This window comes from Staurois parvus, unplaced genomic scaffold (genome assembly GCF_062004578.1).
Source record: "Staurois parvus isolate SC_StPar_1 unplaced genomic scaffold, SC_StPar_1.0 ptg000726l, whole genome shotgun sequence".
In the NCBI taxonomy this organism is placed as follows: domain Eukaryota; kingdom Metazoa; phylum Chordata; class Amphibia; order Anura; family Ranidae; genus Staurois; species Staurois parvus.
Genome location: NW_028318522.1, coordinates 525,439 through 541,951, shown reverse-complemented (window position 1 = coordinate 541,951; position 16,513 = coordinate 525,439). Strand labels below are relative to the sequence as shown.

Below are 16,513 nucleotides of genomic sequence, written 5' to 3'. Positions count from 1 at the left end.
CAACATCAGCAGGGGAGCAAATACGCATTTCCATCACTGTATACAAGTTTTAGGTTTTATACATTTTATTTTTCCATAGTATGTAGTTCCTCTTAAAGTTTTTTTAAATGAAAGGTTGAACACACAGCTGTTCTAGATTCTGTCCGCTCCAGTTTCAATAAATTCTCCTTACAATGGGGTTTACATAATGTTTCGGTCTAAAATATGCATTTTAACAGGAGCAAACAATTTTTCATATACAGGGTTTAAATTAGAGGCGGCTATGAATTCCAGAGGAGGTCAGCAGTGACAGATGGTAAGTTTCAGTTTCCCGTAAACAACTCTCCCTTCTTGTCTACATAGATGTGTTCTTGGGATAGGTTCTGACACTTTGTACTTCTGACGTTGTTTGTTGGGCGTCAATCTTTGGACTTGAAACATTGTACTTTCTTTGGCAACACTTCTACTGCAACTTGAAAAAAAAAGTATTAGTTCCGCAGTGTATGTTCTAATACTTGGATTTCTTTTACAACAGACCCGAGAATATGATGCAAGAGGACACCATGGCGGCTCTACGGGATTTCAAGACTTCAGGGTAAGCTGGAGGACGTACAGCTCATGATTGTCCATATAGGTGTCCGTTTATGACACACAGAATAGCTGAGATTCAGAGGATCACAGCTATTCTATGGTCATTCACAGTTTATGACACCCAGGAGAACATGTCCAGCCCTTCACTGGAGATCTGTGTTCTCCCTCCAGATTCTCCAGCACAGAGCTGGAGAATCGGGGGAACCGACACAACACAACGCGTGGTAAAAAGTGCGCAAGGAAATGAATGTGCTGCCCTATGTGTGTTTTTGGAAAACGTGCAGAAAAGTGCGTTTGTAACATGTTTGAAATGAGTGGGGCCTAAAAATGCCCCCTCACCCCACACCTGTGTAAGAAAGATGTATATACTTGCCTATTTCAGCCGACTCCAGTCCGGTCCTCTCCCCTGTGTCAGTCAGCAGCAGCTGCAGGGGAGAGGAGGGACCACCACCAACGGCTGGTAGATGTCACCCATAGGCTCATCTGATGTCAGCAATGCGGCCTCATAGAGTAAATGCGGTGGTTCCCCACTTTGCTGTTGGGTTGAATATGGTCAACTGTATGGCATGAGAAGATCTGGTGGAAAGAATCAGCACTCAATGCTGTATGAATGATGTATCTTTAAAAATGTCTCTGTATTTGGTGTCAGAACAGGTGTCACTGGCAGGTGTAAAGGACATTATCCTTCTGTGTGGGTGGCTCTGTGAAGTAGTCAGCCTCCAGCTATGAGGGGTTGTTGAACCAATACAAATCTATGAGAATGCAGATCCCCCATGCTAACATGTGTGTATATATGTATAAGTGTGTATGCATGTAGGTATGTGTATGTATGTATGTACACTATATTGCCAAACATATTGGGCCGCCTTCCTTTCCACGCACATGACCTTTAAAGGCCCCCCAGTCTTAGTCCGTAGGGTTCAATATTGAGTTGGCCCCGCCCTTTCCACACACATGACCTTTAATGGCCCCCCAGTCTTAGTCTGTAGGGTTCAATATTGAGTTGGCCCCGCCCTTTACAGCTATAACAGCTTCAACTCTTCTGGGAAGGCCGTCCACAAGGTTTAGGAGGGTGTCTATGGGAAGGTTGGACCATTCTTCCAGAAGCACATTTGTCAGGTCAGGCACTGATGTCGGGGGAGGAGGCCTGGCTCGCAGTCTCCGCTCTAATTCATCCCAAAGGTGTTCTATGGGGTTGAGGTCAGGACTCTGTGCAGGACAGTCAAGTTCCTCCACCCCAAACTGGCTCCTCCATGTCTTTATGGACCTTGCTTTGTGCACTGGTGTGCAGTCATGTTGGAACAGGAAGGGGCCATCCCCAAACTCTTCCCACAAAGATGGGAGCATGAAATTGTCCAAAATGTCTTGGTGTGCTGACGCCTTAAGAATTCCCTTCACTGGAACTAGGGGGCCAAACCCAACCCCTGAAAAACATCCCCGCACCATAATCCCCCCTCCACCAAACTTTACACTTGGCACAATGTAGTCAGGCAAGTACCGTTCTCCTGGCAACCACCAAACCCAGACACGTCCATCAGATTGCCAGACAGAGGCGTGATTGGTCACTCCAGAGAACACGCCTCCACTGCTCTTGAGTCCAGTGGCGGCGGGCTTTACACCATGGCATCCGACGCTTTGCATTGCACTTGGTGATGGAAGGCTTGGATTCAGCTGCTCGGCCATGGAAACCCATTCCATGAAGCTCTCTATGCACTGTTGTTGGACTCATCTGAAGGCCACACCAAGTTTGGAGGTCTTTAGCTATTGACTCTGCAGACAGTTGGCGACTTCTGCGTACTGTGCGCTTCAGCATGCGCTGACCCCGCCCTGTCATGTGACGTGGCCTACCACTTGGTGGCTGAGTGGCTGTTGTTCCCAGTGGCTTCCACTTTGTTATAATCCCACTAACAGTTGAGCGTGGAATATTTAGTAGCCAGGAAATGTCACGGATGGACTTATTGCCCAGGTGACCACCTATCACGGGACCACGCTTGGAGTCACTGAGCTCCTGAGAGCGACCCATTCTTTCACCAATGTTTGTAGAAGCCGTCTGCATGCCTAGGGGCTTGATTGCATACACCTGTGTCCATGGAGGGGATTGGAACACCTGAATCACATGATTTGAAGGGCAGGACCAATACTTTTGGCAATATAGTGTATGTATGTATTTATGTATGTGTGCATGTATGTATGTATGAATCTGTATGTATTTATGTATGTGTAAATGTGTATGTACTATATGTATGCGTGGGGCTATATTTATGCATGTTTATGTGTTAGCGTGTGTATGTATCCATCTGTATGTACAGTATTTATGTATGTGTGTATATATGTATGTATATGTGTGTATACAATATATGTATGTGTATGTATGTCTGTACAGAACTGCTTTCCTAAGCTAGCAGGTCTGCTCTTTAGGGTTTGTTCACACTAGCAGCAAAGACTACTGCTCCTCTGAAAAGCCATCCATGCATAGATCACTGTTCAGAGGCATTTGACAAGTGGTTAGGAGGCAATGTGCTGACTCCTCACCACCTGTTTTAACCACTAAAGTGTTGCACCACCATGCAGCGTGGCCTTCTTCACTTGACTGGGTCATATTCCGCAGGCAGTAGTGTCCGCTGAATGCAACAGGGGTTCTAACCCTTGCCTCTTCCATCTCAAAATAAACAAAGTGTAGATCAGGGGTGGACTGACCATTTGGAAACTCGGGCACTGCCCGAGGGCCCAGGGTCAGTAGGGGTCCCCATGAGATGCCCCTGATACCTTTTTCAAAGGCTTTTTTGAGTTTGGGCAAGGACACAGGGGCCCCATGATCCCCTATTGCCCGGGGGCCCCATGAGTTGTCAGTCCGCCCCTGGTGTAGATACACTGTAAAAGGTGACGAATGAAGGGCGATATATATATTCTACAAGAGGACCCTTTGGGTGAGAAGGAAAGTTTTGGGGACATTGGTTGTAGGCTTGGTGTGCTTCTACCCGGCAGAGCTACCAGAGGTTCTCAGATCCACGTCTTTGTGTGTGTATTTTCTAGCAGGTAAAGTATATCTAAAATCCTAATTAAAAGGTATGCGCTAATAACAAACTTATACAAAGGTGTATATCATCATCCAAAAAACATTTAGTGTTTTAAATAAATAATTATAGTGTCCAAACATAAATTAGTGTCCAAAAAATATATATATATCTTCAGTGACTTGAACCAATTGTGAAAAATCCACCACCAAAGGAGATGAAATGAACTCACCAGAGCTAATGGCCGGTCAGATTATAAACCAGCAACAGCGCTTGTGCTCTGGGAGCGATGACCCCGATGTCCAAATAGATATGGTGATGTTTCAGATACTTCCGGATAATAATAATCACAGACAAACAACTTTGCAGCCCGAGCTCCTATGATGAACTTCTCCACTCTTTCTCATACCTCCATGAGAGCATGCAGTACACTCAGGGACAAAAAAGAGAACATAGCGGTGCAATACGTTTTTTTCATTTATCTCTTTAATAAAAGTTATAAGGAAACTCACAAACAAGGTGTCCAACAGACAGCAGCTTCAATCGCAAAAAAAGGTGAGATACAGTTAACGCTCACTGCGGATCTCTCCCATACAGCACAGAACAGCAAGGCTCTCTAACGTCCACATCAAGTAGGCTACACCCAACCGGTTTCGTCACACCGACGTCATCAAGGGGCGGTACAGATGGGAACGTCAGACAGCTCTTATAAATACCACCCTTCATCTACATAGTTTTAACACCCAGCCAATCACTGCGTTCCTAGTCTCCTTAATCACCCCGGCTAGAACAGGTGTTTCCCAATTTAATTATACATATACACTCTACTACATAAACAAAAAAGCTAAATATATATACCCTGCAGGTTTGAATCAGCGCAATACCGTTCTCCTTCAAAATCACCCACAAAAAAAAATATAAAAACATATATATATGCAGAAAAGCAATATATACCATCCTGTGCATGGCTCTTCAAACCACAGAAAAACCCTTAAAGGGCCATGCACAGAACTTAAAGCACAACTCTTCTCATACACAAAAAATCAAAAAACATTTATAAAAATAGAAACCAAATTAAAATAAACTATATATAACGATCACTACATGTAATCAATATTTTAAAATATTTATCTTAAAAATTAGTCAAAAAACAATTTAAATCAATATCTATGTTTAAACCTCTTGGTACTAAAGACTCCAATTCATATATCCAAAAAGTCTCCTTTTTTGATATTTCTTTAATCAGATCTGAACCCCTCCAATGACTTTTTACTCTCTCAATTCCATAAAATGTCGCTAAACTCGGATCACTATTGTGTCTTAATTTAAAAGTATATCTAAAGCCAAAACTAGAATGGTGACGATTAGAACCTCTGGTGCAGTCAGGGGCAGACTGACAATTTGGAAACTCGGGCACTGCCGAGGGCCCGGAGTCAGTAGGGGGCCCCATGAGATGCCCCTAGTACCTTTTTCATAGGTTTTTTTGAGTTTGGGCAAGGACACAGGAGCTCCATGATCCCCTATTGCCCGGGGCCCCATGAATTGCCAGTCCGCTCCTGGGTGCAGTTCTACAGGTCCTAGTTGTTGTCCGTGTCTCATTTAGGGGGGTGTACTCTCTCTCTCTCTCTCTCTCTATTTGTTCTGGTGACCATTGTCACTGGGCTTGGCAGTGATAGAAAATCCAACATTTTCAGCTGTAACTACTAGAGGGGACATTCTCCTCAGGACACCTTCTAGGAGCAGATTTCTCCTCACTTTGGAGATAATTTTCTCTCTTGCGGATGTATCTAAATGACAGGAAGTGAAGGGAAATCTCCCAAATGGGACACAGATGGAAAAAAAGGGATTTATCCATTCCTTACATTATCCAGAATGGAAAAATGCTTTGGATATACTTTTATGATGTTACCATTGTAGCGCTGAAGGAGACTGATACCAGTCAGTGAGACCATCCTCTGCAGTAAATGGTGCGTTTGCCAAAAAGTCACCGTTGACCAATTTTTAGCATTTAGTTGCTATCTCCTCAAAAGTTATGAAAATATGTTTTGTCAGAAATAAATATTGTGTGTAATTCAGACAGCAACATAATGTATTCTTTAATCTAAGCAATTGTGTCAACTGTTCATAGTTACATTGTGTATTTGATATTATTGCAGGGACGACCTATTGCCGTTCAGCAGTCAGGAGTCACCAAATATATCCCTGAACAAAACTGAGGATGATAAAAACATCATGAAGTTTTGTAAAACTGAGGGTAGGCCCATAGAGGATGAAACAATGAGGCAAAGTCTCTCTTCTAAACCCCAGGAGGAGACGTGCGACAGGCCAAGAGCCTCCAAAACCAATGGAGAACTAAATACGCTCTACACTGACCATGAAGGCAGGCAGTACCTTACTTCCATGAGCAATGGGTCAAATGACAACTCAACCGTTACGTTTGCATCCTATCCCAACAATGGCAATGCAAGCAGCCAAGATAACACCATATCTACAGTGGATACAGAAATGAACAGCGATAAAAACTATGGATATGGAGTGGATGTCTCAAGCCAGATGCTAGAAAACTCTACCTTCAAGGTTGGCAAGATGGACAATGGTTCCTCGTTTGACATTGGATCTCAGAACAATGAACTTTATGAAGATTCTTTTAAAATGCAAAACCCCGTTGAAGACTCTCAAGGTTATAATACTGAAATTGCAAAAGATATAAAAGATATAAACAATGTTCCCTCATTCCCCGAATCAGATAGCAATTCAGTGAGCTTTGCAATGGAGGGTAATGCCAATGTAAGCAATAGACTAGATGACAGTGTATTTTCTCCTGAGGGCACTAAACCAGATTTCTCGTTGGACACAACATCTAAGAACAGTTCCCCTTTTTGCAGCCAGCCTCACACCAATGTTCCTAAACGCACTGATTTGTATGAGGATACCATTGAAAGACAAAACCCTGTTGAAGGCATTCAAACTAATGGAGCTGAAATCGCAGAAGATGTATACACTGCTTCCCGAGTCCCTGAATCAGATGTCGATTCTGTGAACTTGGCACTGAACGATAATGGCACTTTTGGAATGGATAAAACCAAGGGCAAAAAATATTCCCAAGAGTCCCTAGATGAAAACAACTGGTCAACAAATTCCAAAACTAATAAAGAACAAAATGCCAACTGTGTCGGCCATAAGGTTGAAATCATTGACAATAAATACATTGCTTCCTCAAGCAATGAAGATGACAACACAACTAATTCTGGGTTTGACCATTATGATACTGTAAATGGTAGGTCAGGTAACTGTGCCAGTGCAGGCAGTAGATGTAACCATGTGTCTGCAGATGATGCAGAACTGGACAAAACAACCTATGAGGATGATATAGATGTGTGTCCACGCCAAGCTGAAAACAACATTCCAACAGCTTCCAAACCTGAAGAACAAAATGCACTTTGCACTAACCATGACACCCTAGTTACTGAAGAGGAACATGGTGCTTCCTCAAGCCAAGAATCCAATGGCAATTCAATCAACTGCACTGGACTGGATGATGATTACACTGGAGGTGGCAGGTTAGACAACAGTTCCAATGCAAGCAGCCTAGATAACATTGGTTCTGCAGAAGGCAAAGAAGAGGAAAGTGATGGCAACTGTGGACATGGAATGGATACCTCCTCAAGCCAGATGCTAAAAACTCGTACCTCCATGAAAGACAATATAGACACCAGTTCCTCGTTAAACACCAGATCTAAGCAAAGTTCTCGCTTTAGCAGGCAGCCTTTCCCCATTGTTACTGTAGACAGTGGACTGCATGAAGATTCCTTAGATAGACAAAAACCTGATGTTAGAGGTCCAGAATTCCAAGCCAAAGACAAGACCTTAACGTTACTCACCTCTGAAAAGGATAACGGTAAGAATGAAAACCTTTCCTGTGAATCTCAAGGCGAAATGGAGCCAATAGCTGTGAAAATTAAACAAGAACAAAAGGAATTGGCTGAAACCAAGGACGAAACTTTTATCTGTGGGTCTCGGGACAAACAGTGGTCAAGAGTTTCTGAAACTGAAGAAGAACAAAATGGAACAGTTAAAAACAAAGTTGAAAACATTTCCTGTGACTCTCAAGACAAACAGGGACCTGATATTACTGATATGGAATACATCGCTTCCTCAAACCATGCATCAGGTGACAATTCAGCTCATTTTAGTGATGAAGTACTTAATAGGGTAGACAAGAGCACCAATGAAGGCAGTAGAGATAGCACCAGTTCTCCAGAGGACACTGAACTGGACATAAAGAAAAACTATGGACATGAAATAAATATTCCAAACCCGGTTGTAATAAACCCTACTTCCATGAATTACAAGATGCAATCCAATTGTTCATTGAGCATTGGACATAATAGGAGTTCTTCTTTCAGAAACCAGTTTGATGACACTGACATTGAAGACAAAGATACAATTGAAGAAACTGGAAAAACTGTTGTTAGAGCATCAGAAAGTCTGGTAGACAAGACCTTCAACAACCTTGAACTGCCTCACAGAAAATCCTTAGACAAGGTGCGGAAACATAAAATTTCTAAAGTCAACAATAAAAACACTGAGATCATCTCAGGCAATGAAGTGGATTCCAATGCCTCCGTAGGTCAAACCCTGGACAGCTCTCCTTCTGAAGACAACCAGTTGGATTTCAATAGCTCTCCAAGCAGTGGCACTGTGCAGCAGTTTGATGACACTGACATTGAAGACCGTGAACTTTACAAAGATACAATAATAGAAACTGGAAAACCTGTTGTTAGAGCATCAGAAAGTCTGGTAGCCAAGACCTTCAACAATCTTGAACTGCCTCACAGAAAATCCTTAGACAAGGTGCGGAAACATACAATTTCTAAAGTCAACAATAAAAACACTGACATCATCTCAGGCAATGAAGTGGATTCCAATGCCTCCGAAGGTCAAACCCTGGACATCTCTCCTTCTGAAGACAACCAGTTGGATTTCAATAGCTCTCCAAGCAGTGGCACTGTGCATATGGCGTCAGCAAGAGCGCCTAAATCCAGTAAAAAACAAAAGAAGAGCAACAAGCCCCAAAATACTGATGATGCTACAAGACAAAGTAAACTAAAACCTGAAATGGAACCCATAAGACAGAAGTCACGAAAACCTGGAAAAACCTCAAAACCAAACATTCAACACAAATCAGCAAGAGTGCTTCAGCCTAAACGTGGAGAAAAGGCTTTCGATGAGACAAATCAAGAAAACAGAACCTTGAACACACACAAAGATAATGCCAGCACCTTTACAGCAAACAGTTTTAAAAAGAGAACAAGAATGACAAGGATGAGCCGGTCTATAGAGAACGTCAGACCCGTGGGATCAGAAAAGCGCAAAGGCATTGGGGGTAAGTCTAATAATTCCTGTTCAATGTTTTGTTTTTTTTTTATTTTTTGAAAGTATTGTAAATCGGCAGCAAAATCAGTGTCTGGCATGTTAGGCAACAGTGTCTTCTTATGTCAAACGCAAGCCTTTTTTTTTCTAAGTTGCCAGATGTCTAAATAGGAAGTCATTAAGGACCACCATTTCCTGACTGTGTTCCTGCATGGCATTGAATAGCTAAATTACTGTTACTTTTATCTTTTTTAGTCAACAGCTTACCGCAGCCCTTCCTCACCAACAAGAGGAAGGCATGGCTCCCCTTAATAATTGAAATACTTCCTTCTAGAGAAGTGGTCTCCAAACTGTGGCCCTGGGGCCGGATGTGGTCCTTTGCCTGCTTATATCTGGCCCTTGGGCCCTTATTTCCCCCAATTCCAGCAACAGTGGGGCATAGTTCCTCTCACTGACACTGACAATGGGGCCCTATTCTTCCCACTCACACCAATGATGGGGCACTATTCCTCCCACTAACATCAATGTTGAGGTACTATTCCTCCTATTGACACCAATGATGGGGCACTATTCCTCCTATTGACACCAATGATGGGGCACTATTCCTCCCACTGACACCAATGATGGGGCACTATTCCTCCTATTGACACCAATGATGGGGCACTATTCCTCCCACTGACACCAATGATGGAGCACTATTCCTCCCCCTGACACCAATGTTGGGGTATTATTCTTCCTACTGACACCAATGATGAGGCACTATTCCTCCCACTGACACCAATAATGGGGCACTATTCCTCCCATTGACACCAATGATGGGGCACTATTCCTCCCACTGACACCAATGATGGGGCACTATTCCTCCCACTGACACCAATGATGGGGTACTATTCCTCCCACTGACATCATTGATGAGGCACTATGCCTCCCACTCACACCAATAATGGGGCACTATTCCTCCCATTGACACCAATGATGGGGCACTATTCCTCCCACTGACACCAATGATGGGGCACTATTCCTCCCACTGACACCAATGATGGGGCACTATTCCTCCCACTCACACCAATGATGGGGAACTATTCCTCCCACTGATACCAATGATGGGGCACTATTCCTCCCACTCACACCAATGATGGGGTACTATTCCTCCTACTGACACCAATGATGGGGTACTATTCCTCCCACTGACACCAATGATGGGGTACTATTCCTCCCACTGACACCAATGATGGGACACTATTCCTCCCACTGACACCAATGATGGGGTACTATTCCTCCCACTGACACCAATGATGGGGCACTATTCCTCCCACTGATACCAATGATGGGGTACTATTTTCCCACTCACACCAATGATGGGGCACTATTCCTCCCACTGATACCAATGATGGGGCACTATTCCTCCCACTGATACCAATGATGGGGCACTATTCCTCCCACTGACACCAATGATGGGGCACTATTCCTCCTACTCACACCAATAATGGGGCACTATTCCTCCCACTGATATCAATGATAGGGTAGTATTCCTCCTACTCACACCAATGATGGGGCACTATTCCTCCCACTCACACCAGTGATGGGGCACTATTCCTCCTACTGATACCAGTGATGGGGCACTATTCCTCCCACTGATACCAATGATGGGGTATTATTCCTCCCACTGACACCAATGATGGGGCACTATTCCTCCCACTCACACCAATGTTAGGGCACTATTCCTCCTACTGACACCAATGATGGGCCACTATTCCTCCCACTGACACCAATGATGGGGCACTATTCCTCCCACTGACACCAATGATGGGGCACTAATCCTCCTACTGATACCAATGATGGGACACTATTCCTCCCACTGACACCAATGATGGGGCACTATTCCTCTCACTGACACCAATGATGGGGCACTATTCCTCCCACTGACACCAATGATGGGGCACTATTCCTCCCACTGACACCAATGATGGGACACTATTCCTCCCACTGACACCAATGATGGGGCACTATTCCTCCCACTGACACCAATGATGGGGCACTATTCCTCTCACTGACACCAATTATGGGGCACTATTCCTCCCACTGACACCAATGATGGGGCACTATTCCTCTCACTGACACCAATGATGGGACACTATTCCTCCCACTGACACCAATGATGGGGCACTATTCCTCTCACTGACACCAATGATGGGGTACTATTCCTTCTGCTAACACCAATGATGGATGGGACACTGTTTTGCCCACTGATACCAATAATTATACCCCCCTAATACCATATTCTGCTCCTGCTGGTGTCACAGTCCGGCCCTCCTAAAGTTTGAAGGACAGTGAACTGGCCCTTTGTTTAGAAAGTTTGGAGACCCCTGTTCTACAGGGTACACTACTACAGCAGACATGCAGGGTCCAGCATCACACATACAGTAGATTAGTGCATACGTAAAGACACCCATGAAAATTGTGGAAAAAAAAAAATCCAATATTTTTGACTTTTTGCTATAAAACATATCCAATAAAAAAAATGTAAAAAAATCAAATTTCGTCATAAATTTAGGCCAAAAAGTATCAGAATGCCCACCTCAGTCCTGCTATAAGTCGCTGATTGCGGCCATTACTAGTATAAAAATTTTTAAATAAATATTCCAGTATCTATACCGCCATTTGTAAACACTAAAGCTTTCACGTAAACCGATTCATTTCCACGGATTGGGATTTTTTTTAGGAAAGACACGGAGCAGAATACATTTTAGCCTAAATTTATGACGAAATCTGATTTTTACATTTTTTTACTGGACATGTTTAATAGCCAAAAGTCAAAAATATTGTTTTTTTTTTTTAAATTGTCAATCTTAGCGCAAAAATAAATAAAGTGCAGCGATAAGAGGCAGTATTTTTTGAGGTGCTGGTGATGGTGGATCCCCAAGAAGTTTTTTTTGTATTTTTTTTGGAAACATAATTTTTTCTGAAATTATTTGAACTTATATTTGTGGCTAAAGACTTTGTTTAATTTAAATATTTTTTTTTGTGCACATTATTGGACACTATACTTTTTTTAATGTATTTTTTTTTGTTTAGTAGTAGTTTTGAATGTGTAGCTCTGCACTTTTTTGTTTTATAAGCTCCATGTATGTATGCTGGCTGCTTCTTTTTTACGCTTTGTGATATTTAATTATATACAGCGTGGAAATTGTTAATCTTTTTTTATATTGATTCTTTTTCTTTGACAGTGAATTGGTTGGTCTATTTATGGCTGTTTCATCATTTTGTGCCACTGGTGCATGGTGAGTAATCTGAGCTCAAGCAGAGGCTGCTGTTACAAACCACATGGCCCCTTACAGCCAACCTGACAGGGCCCCCCAAACCACGGGGCCTCATTCAGCTAACCTAACCGGCCCCCCCATTCCCACAAAAAAACACAGTTTACTAGTCTTTAGTTATAAATGAACACAGTGAGTGATCGGTACCAAACCACGGGGCCTCATTCAGCCAACCTAACCGGGCCCCACCATCCCCACAAAAAAACTCAGTTTACTAGACGTCAGTTATAAATGAACACAGTGAGCGATCGGTACCAAACCACGGGGCCTCATTCAGCCAACCTAACCGGGCCCCACCACCCCCACAAAAAAACACAGTTTACTAGACGTCAGTTATAAATGAACACAGTGAGTGATCGGTACCAAACCACGGGGCCTCATTCAGCAAACCTAACCGGGCCCCACCATCCCCACAAAAAACACAGTTTACTAGACGTCAGTTATAAATGAACACAGTGAGTGATCGGTACCAAACCATGGGGCCTCGTTCAGCCAACCTAACCGGGCCCCACCATCCCCACAAAAAAACACAGTTTATTAGACGTCAGGTATAAATGAACACAGTGAGTGATCGGTACCAAACCACAGGGCCTCATTTAGCGAACCTAACCGGGCCCCCCATCCCCACACAAAACAGTTTACTAGATGTCAGTTATAAATGAACACAGTGAGTGATCGGTAACAAACCACGGGGCCTCATTCAGCCATCCTAACCGGGCCCCACCATCCTCACAAAAAACACAGTTTACTAGTCTTCAGTTATGAATGAACACAGTGAGTAATCGGTACAGATCACTCATTGTGCTCATTCAGGAAAGGAAGGGGCTGGTAAACTATTGGAACTGATCCCCTGTATGGCTCTCTCTGCAGCAGCTGAAAACTGACGGGAGGGAGAGGAGAAGAAGTCAGCTTTCAGCTGCTGCAGAGAAAGCCATACAGGGGATTGGTTCCAGTAGTTTACCAGCCCCTTCCTTTCCTGAATGAACACAATGAGTGATCAATACCGATTACTCACTCTGTTCATTCATAACTGAAGCCTAGTAAACTGTGTTTTTTGTGGAGATGGCGGGGCCCGGTTAGGTTGGCTGAATGAGGCCCTGTTGTTTGGTACCGATCACTCACTGTGTTCATTCATAACTGAAGACTAGTAAACTGTGTTTTTTGTGGAGATGGCGGGGCCCGGTTAGGTTGGCTGAATGAGGCCCTGTGGTTTGGTACCGATCACTCACTGTGTTCATTCATAACTGAAGACTAGTAAACTGTGTTTTTTGTGGGGATGGCGGGGCCCGGTTAGGTTGGCTGAATGAGGCCCTGTGGTTTGGTACTGATCACTCACTGTGTTTGTTTATAACTGAAGATTAGTAAACTGTGTTTTCTGTGGGGATGGTGGGGCCCGGTTAGAATGGCTGAATGAGGCCCTGTGGTTTGGTACCGATCACTCACTGTGTTCATTTATAACTGAAGACTAGTAAACTGTGTTTTTTGTGGGGATGGTGGGGCCCGATTAGGTTGGCTGAATGAGGCCCCGTGGTTTGGTACCGATCACTCACTGTGTTCATTCACAACTGAAGCCTAGGGGATCGGTTCCAGTAATTGACACCCCCTCTCGCATGCTGCTCACCCTTCCAGCCCATGTCTGATTCACCCTGGGCCCCCCTGCTGGCCTGGGCCTCATACAGGAGGACTGGTGGTACCCCCCCTTATCCACGGCCCTGAGCACAAGCAACATTGTACAGATTATATTTTGCTGGAAGAAATCCCAGGCAAACAATTTGTAACATTTATATTAAACAGGATAAAATCTTAATATATTCTACTTCTTCAGTCTGATTCTCGCTGTCTTGTGCCAACACCCCTCCCATTAATTCGCTGTCTGACAGAACATACCTGCAAGCTCTTCATTTCATAAGTAATGTAAATAATGGGATGTGAAACGCCCGCCCCCAGCAAAGAGCCTGTCCCGGCTAATTACCAAGTCTACACAAATAAATTGCTGACAAGTCACAATCTACCCAGGGGCAGACTGACCATTTGAAAACTCGGGCACTGCCCGAGGGCCCGGGGTCAGTAGGGGGCCCCATGAGATGCCCCTGGTACCTTTTTCATAGGCTTTTTTTGAGTTTGGGCAAGGACACAGGGGCCCCATGATCCCCTATTGCCCGGGGGCCCCATGAGTTGTCAGTCCGCCCCTGCAATCTACAGTACCGTTTTATAGAAAAGAGCCACCTGTATCGTTAAAAAGCTGTCTAGTGACATTGCCTAGGCTAAGGTGAAGTCATCAGTCTGCTGCAGGCAGCTGGAAGCATTTCCTCAGTCTCCTTTCCACTAGTGATCGCTCAGACAGCACATTGTACCTTTTGAAGCAAGTCACAAGCTTTGGAGCCTGCAGCAGGCACTGATCTGCGTCAGCCATTCATGAACACAGCCAAGAAGTGCACAGGCACCAGGATTTACATGAGTAGCACTACCCCCTTAGGAGTCACTGAAGATTTGGGTCCCCCCAGGGGCAGACTGACAACTCATGGGGCCCCCGGGCAATAAGGGATCATGGGGCCCCTGTGTCCTTGCCCAAACTCACAAAAAGCCTTTGAAAAAGGTACCAGGGGCATCTCATGGGGCCCCCTACTGACCCCGGGCCCTCGGGCAGTGCCCGAGTTTCCAAATGGTCAGTCCACCCCTGGGTCCCCCTATACTTCTGCACATTCAGGCAACACACATTTTCCACAGACTTACATTCCAGAGAGAGCAAACAGTCCTTGAACTCTATTTATGTAGTTTTATTAAGCGGTATTGAACTTGGATGGGGTTGAGGGATGCATGGGATGCCCAAGGAACAGTAAACTGAGGACAACTTCCTGGCAACTATGTACAGGTCTTTACACAGCAAATTCCTCCAGGAGAGCTCTCCAGCCTCTCCTGGTGTACCACCCCAGACCCCAGATAAATCCTCTTCTTCACCCAGATGTCTGGAGGAATCCCTGGGCAGGGAATTCAGTACCTGACACTTTCAGATGAACAGTCCCAGGTTAGGAGCTAATCAGGTTCCCCACCAGAGTGCTCTTTTTCCCTTAGCTGGTCCAGAGGGGTGAAGGTCTACTCACTCAATCGCTTTCCCGTGAGCTGGTTTAGGTAGGTGGCTGTTTTCAGACCTTCTGCTGGGCTGGCTCCACAGGTAGGCCTCCCTCCAGGGACTGGTGAGGCTGAGCGGTCCTCCTGTCCTGTAGGTAGGCTCCTTCCCACTCGGCCCTCTCCCAGGCTCCTGCATCCCAGCCTCTCACTTCATCTTTCACCCGAACTCTCCCTGCTGCTGAGCAGGCTCAGTCATACTTAAGGGCTCTCCTGACCCCATGCCAAGCCTCCTGCCTGGGGATTGGTCAGTATCCCCTAAGTATGTACAGTTGCAAGAAAAAATATGTGAACCCTTGGGATTACGTGGAGTTTTGCATGAATTGGGCATAAAATGTGCTCTAAACGTCATCTAAGTCACAACAATAGAAGAACACAGTCTGCTGAACATAATACTACACAAACATTAGATGTTGCCATGCTTTAATTGCACATAACATGTAAACATTCACAGTGCAGGGAGGAAAAAGTATGTGAGGCCCTAGCTTAATGACTTCTCCCTGAGCTAATTGGAGCCAGGAGTGAGCCAACCTTGACTCCAATCAGTGTGATGATATTGGATGTGTTGCTGACACCTGTTTTGGGTTTACTGGTTTCAAGAAGCACTGTCTGATGTGAACCATGCCTCGCAGAAAAGAGCTCTCAGAAGACCTACGATCAAGAATTGTTGACTTGCATGAACCTGGAAAGGGTTACAAAAGTATCTCCAAAAGCCTTGATGTTCATGTGTCCACGGTAAGACAGACTGTCTACAAATGGAGAAAGTTTAGCACTGTTGCTACTCTCCCTAGGCGTGGTCGTCCTGTAAAAATGACTGCAAGAGCACAGCGCAGAATGCTGCATGAGGTAAAGAAGAATCCCAGAGTGTCAGCTAAAGACCTACAGAAATCTCTGGCACATGCTAACATTTTTGTTGACACATCTACAATAAGGAAAACATTAAACAAGAATGGAGTACATGGGAGGACACCACGGAGGAAGCCATTGCTGTCCAAAAAGAATATTGCAGCACGTTTGAAGTTTGTAAAAGAGCACCTGGATGTTCCACAGCACTACTGGCAAAATATACTGTGGACAGATGAAACCAAGATTGAGTTGTTTGGGAAGAACACA

At 44.5% G+C, this 16,513-nt stretch overlaps 1 protein-coding gene across 1 annotated transcript in view; it reads left to right on the top strand.

Annotated features, from left to right (window-relative positions):
- Nucleotides 1-355: 355 nt before the first annotated feature.
- LOC149445353 (uncharacterized) overlaps nt 356-16,513 on the top strand; it is a 28,656-nt gene continuing 12,498 nt past the window's right edge. Inside the window, exons 1-3 of the mRNA XM_089653896.1 lie at nt 356-574; nt 5,741-8,970; nt 12,185-12,238. Of these exons, the coding sequence (XP_089510022.1) occupies nt 525-574; nt 5,741-8,970; nt 12,185-12,238 (3,334 nt within the window). The 5' untranslated portion in view covers nt 356-524. The remainder of the gene's footprint in view (nt 575-5,740; nt 8,971-12,184; nt 12,239-16,513) is intronic.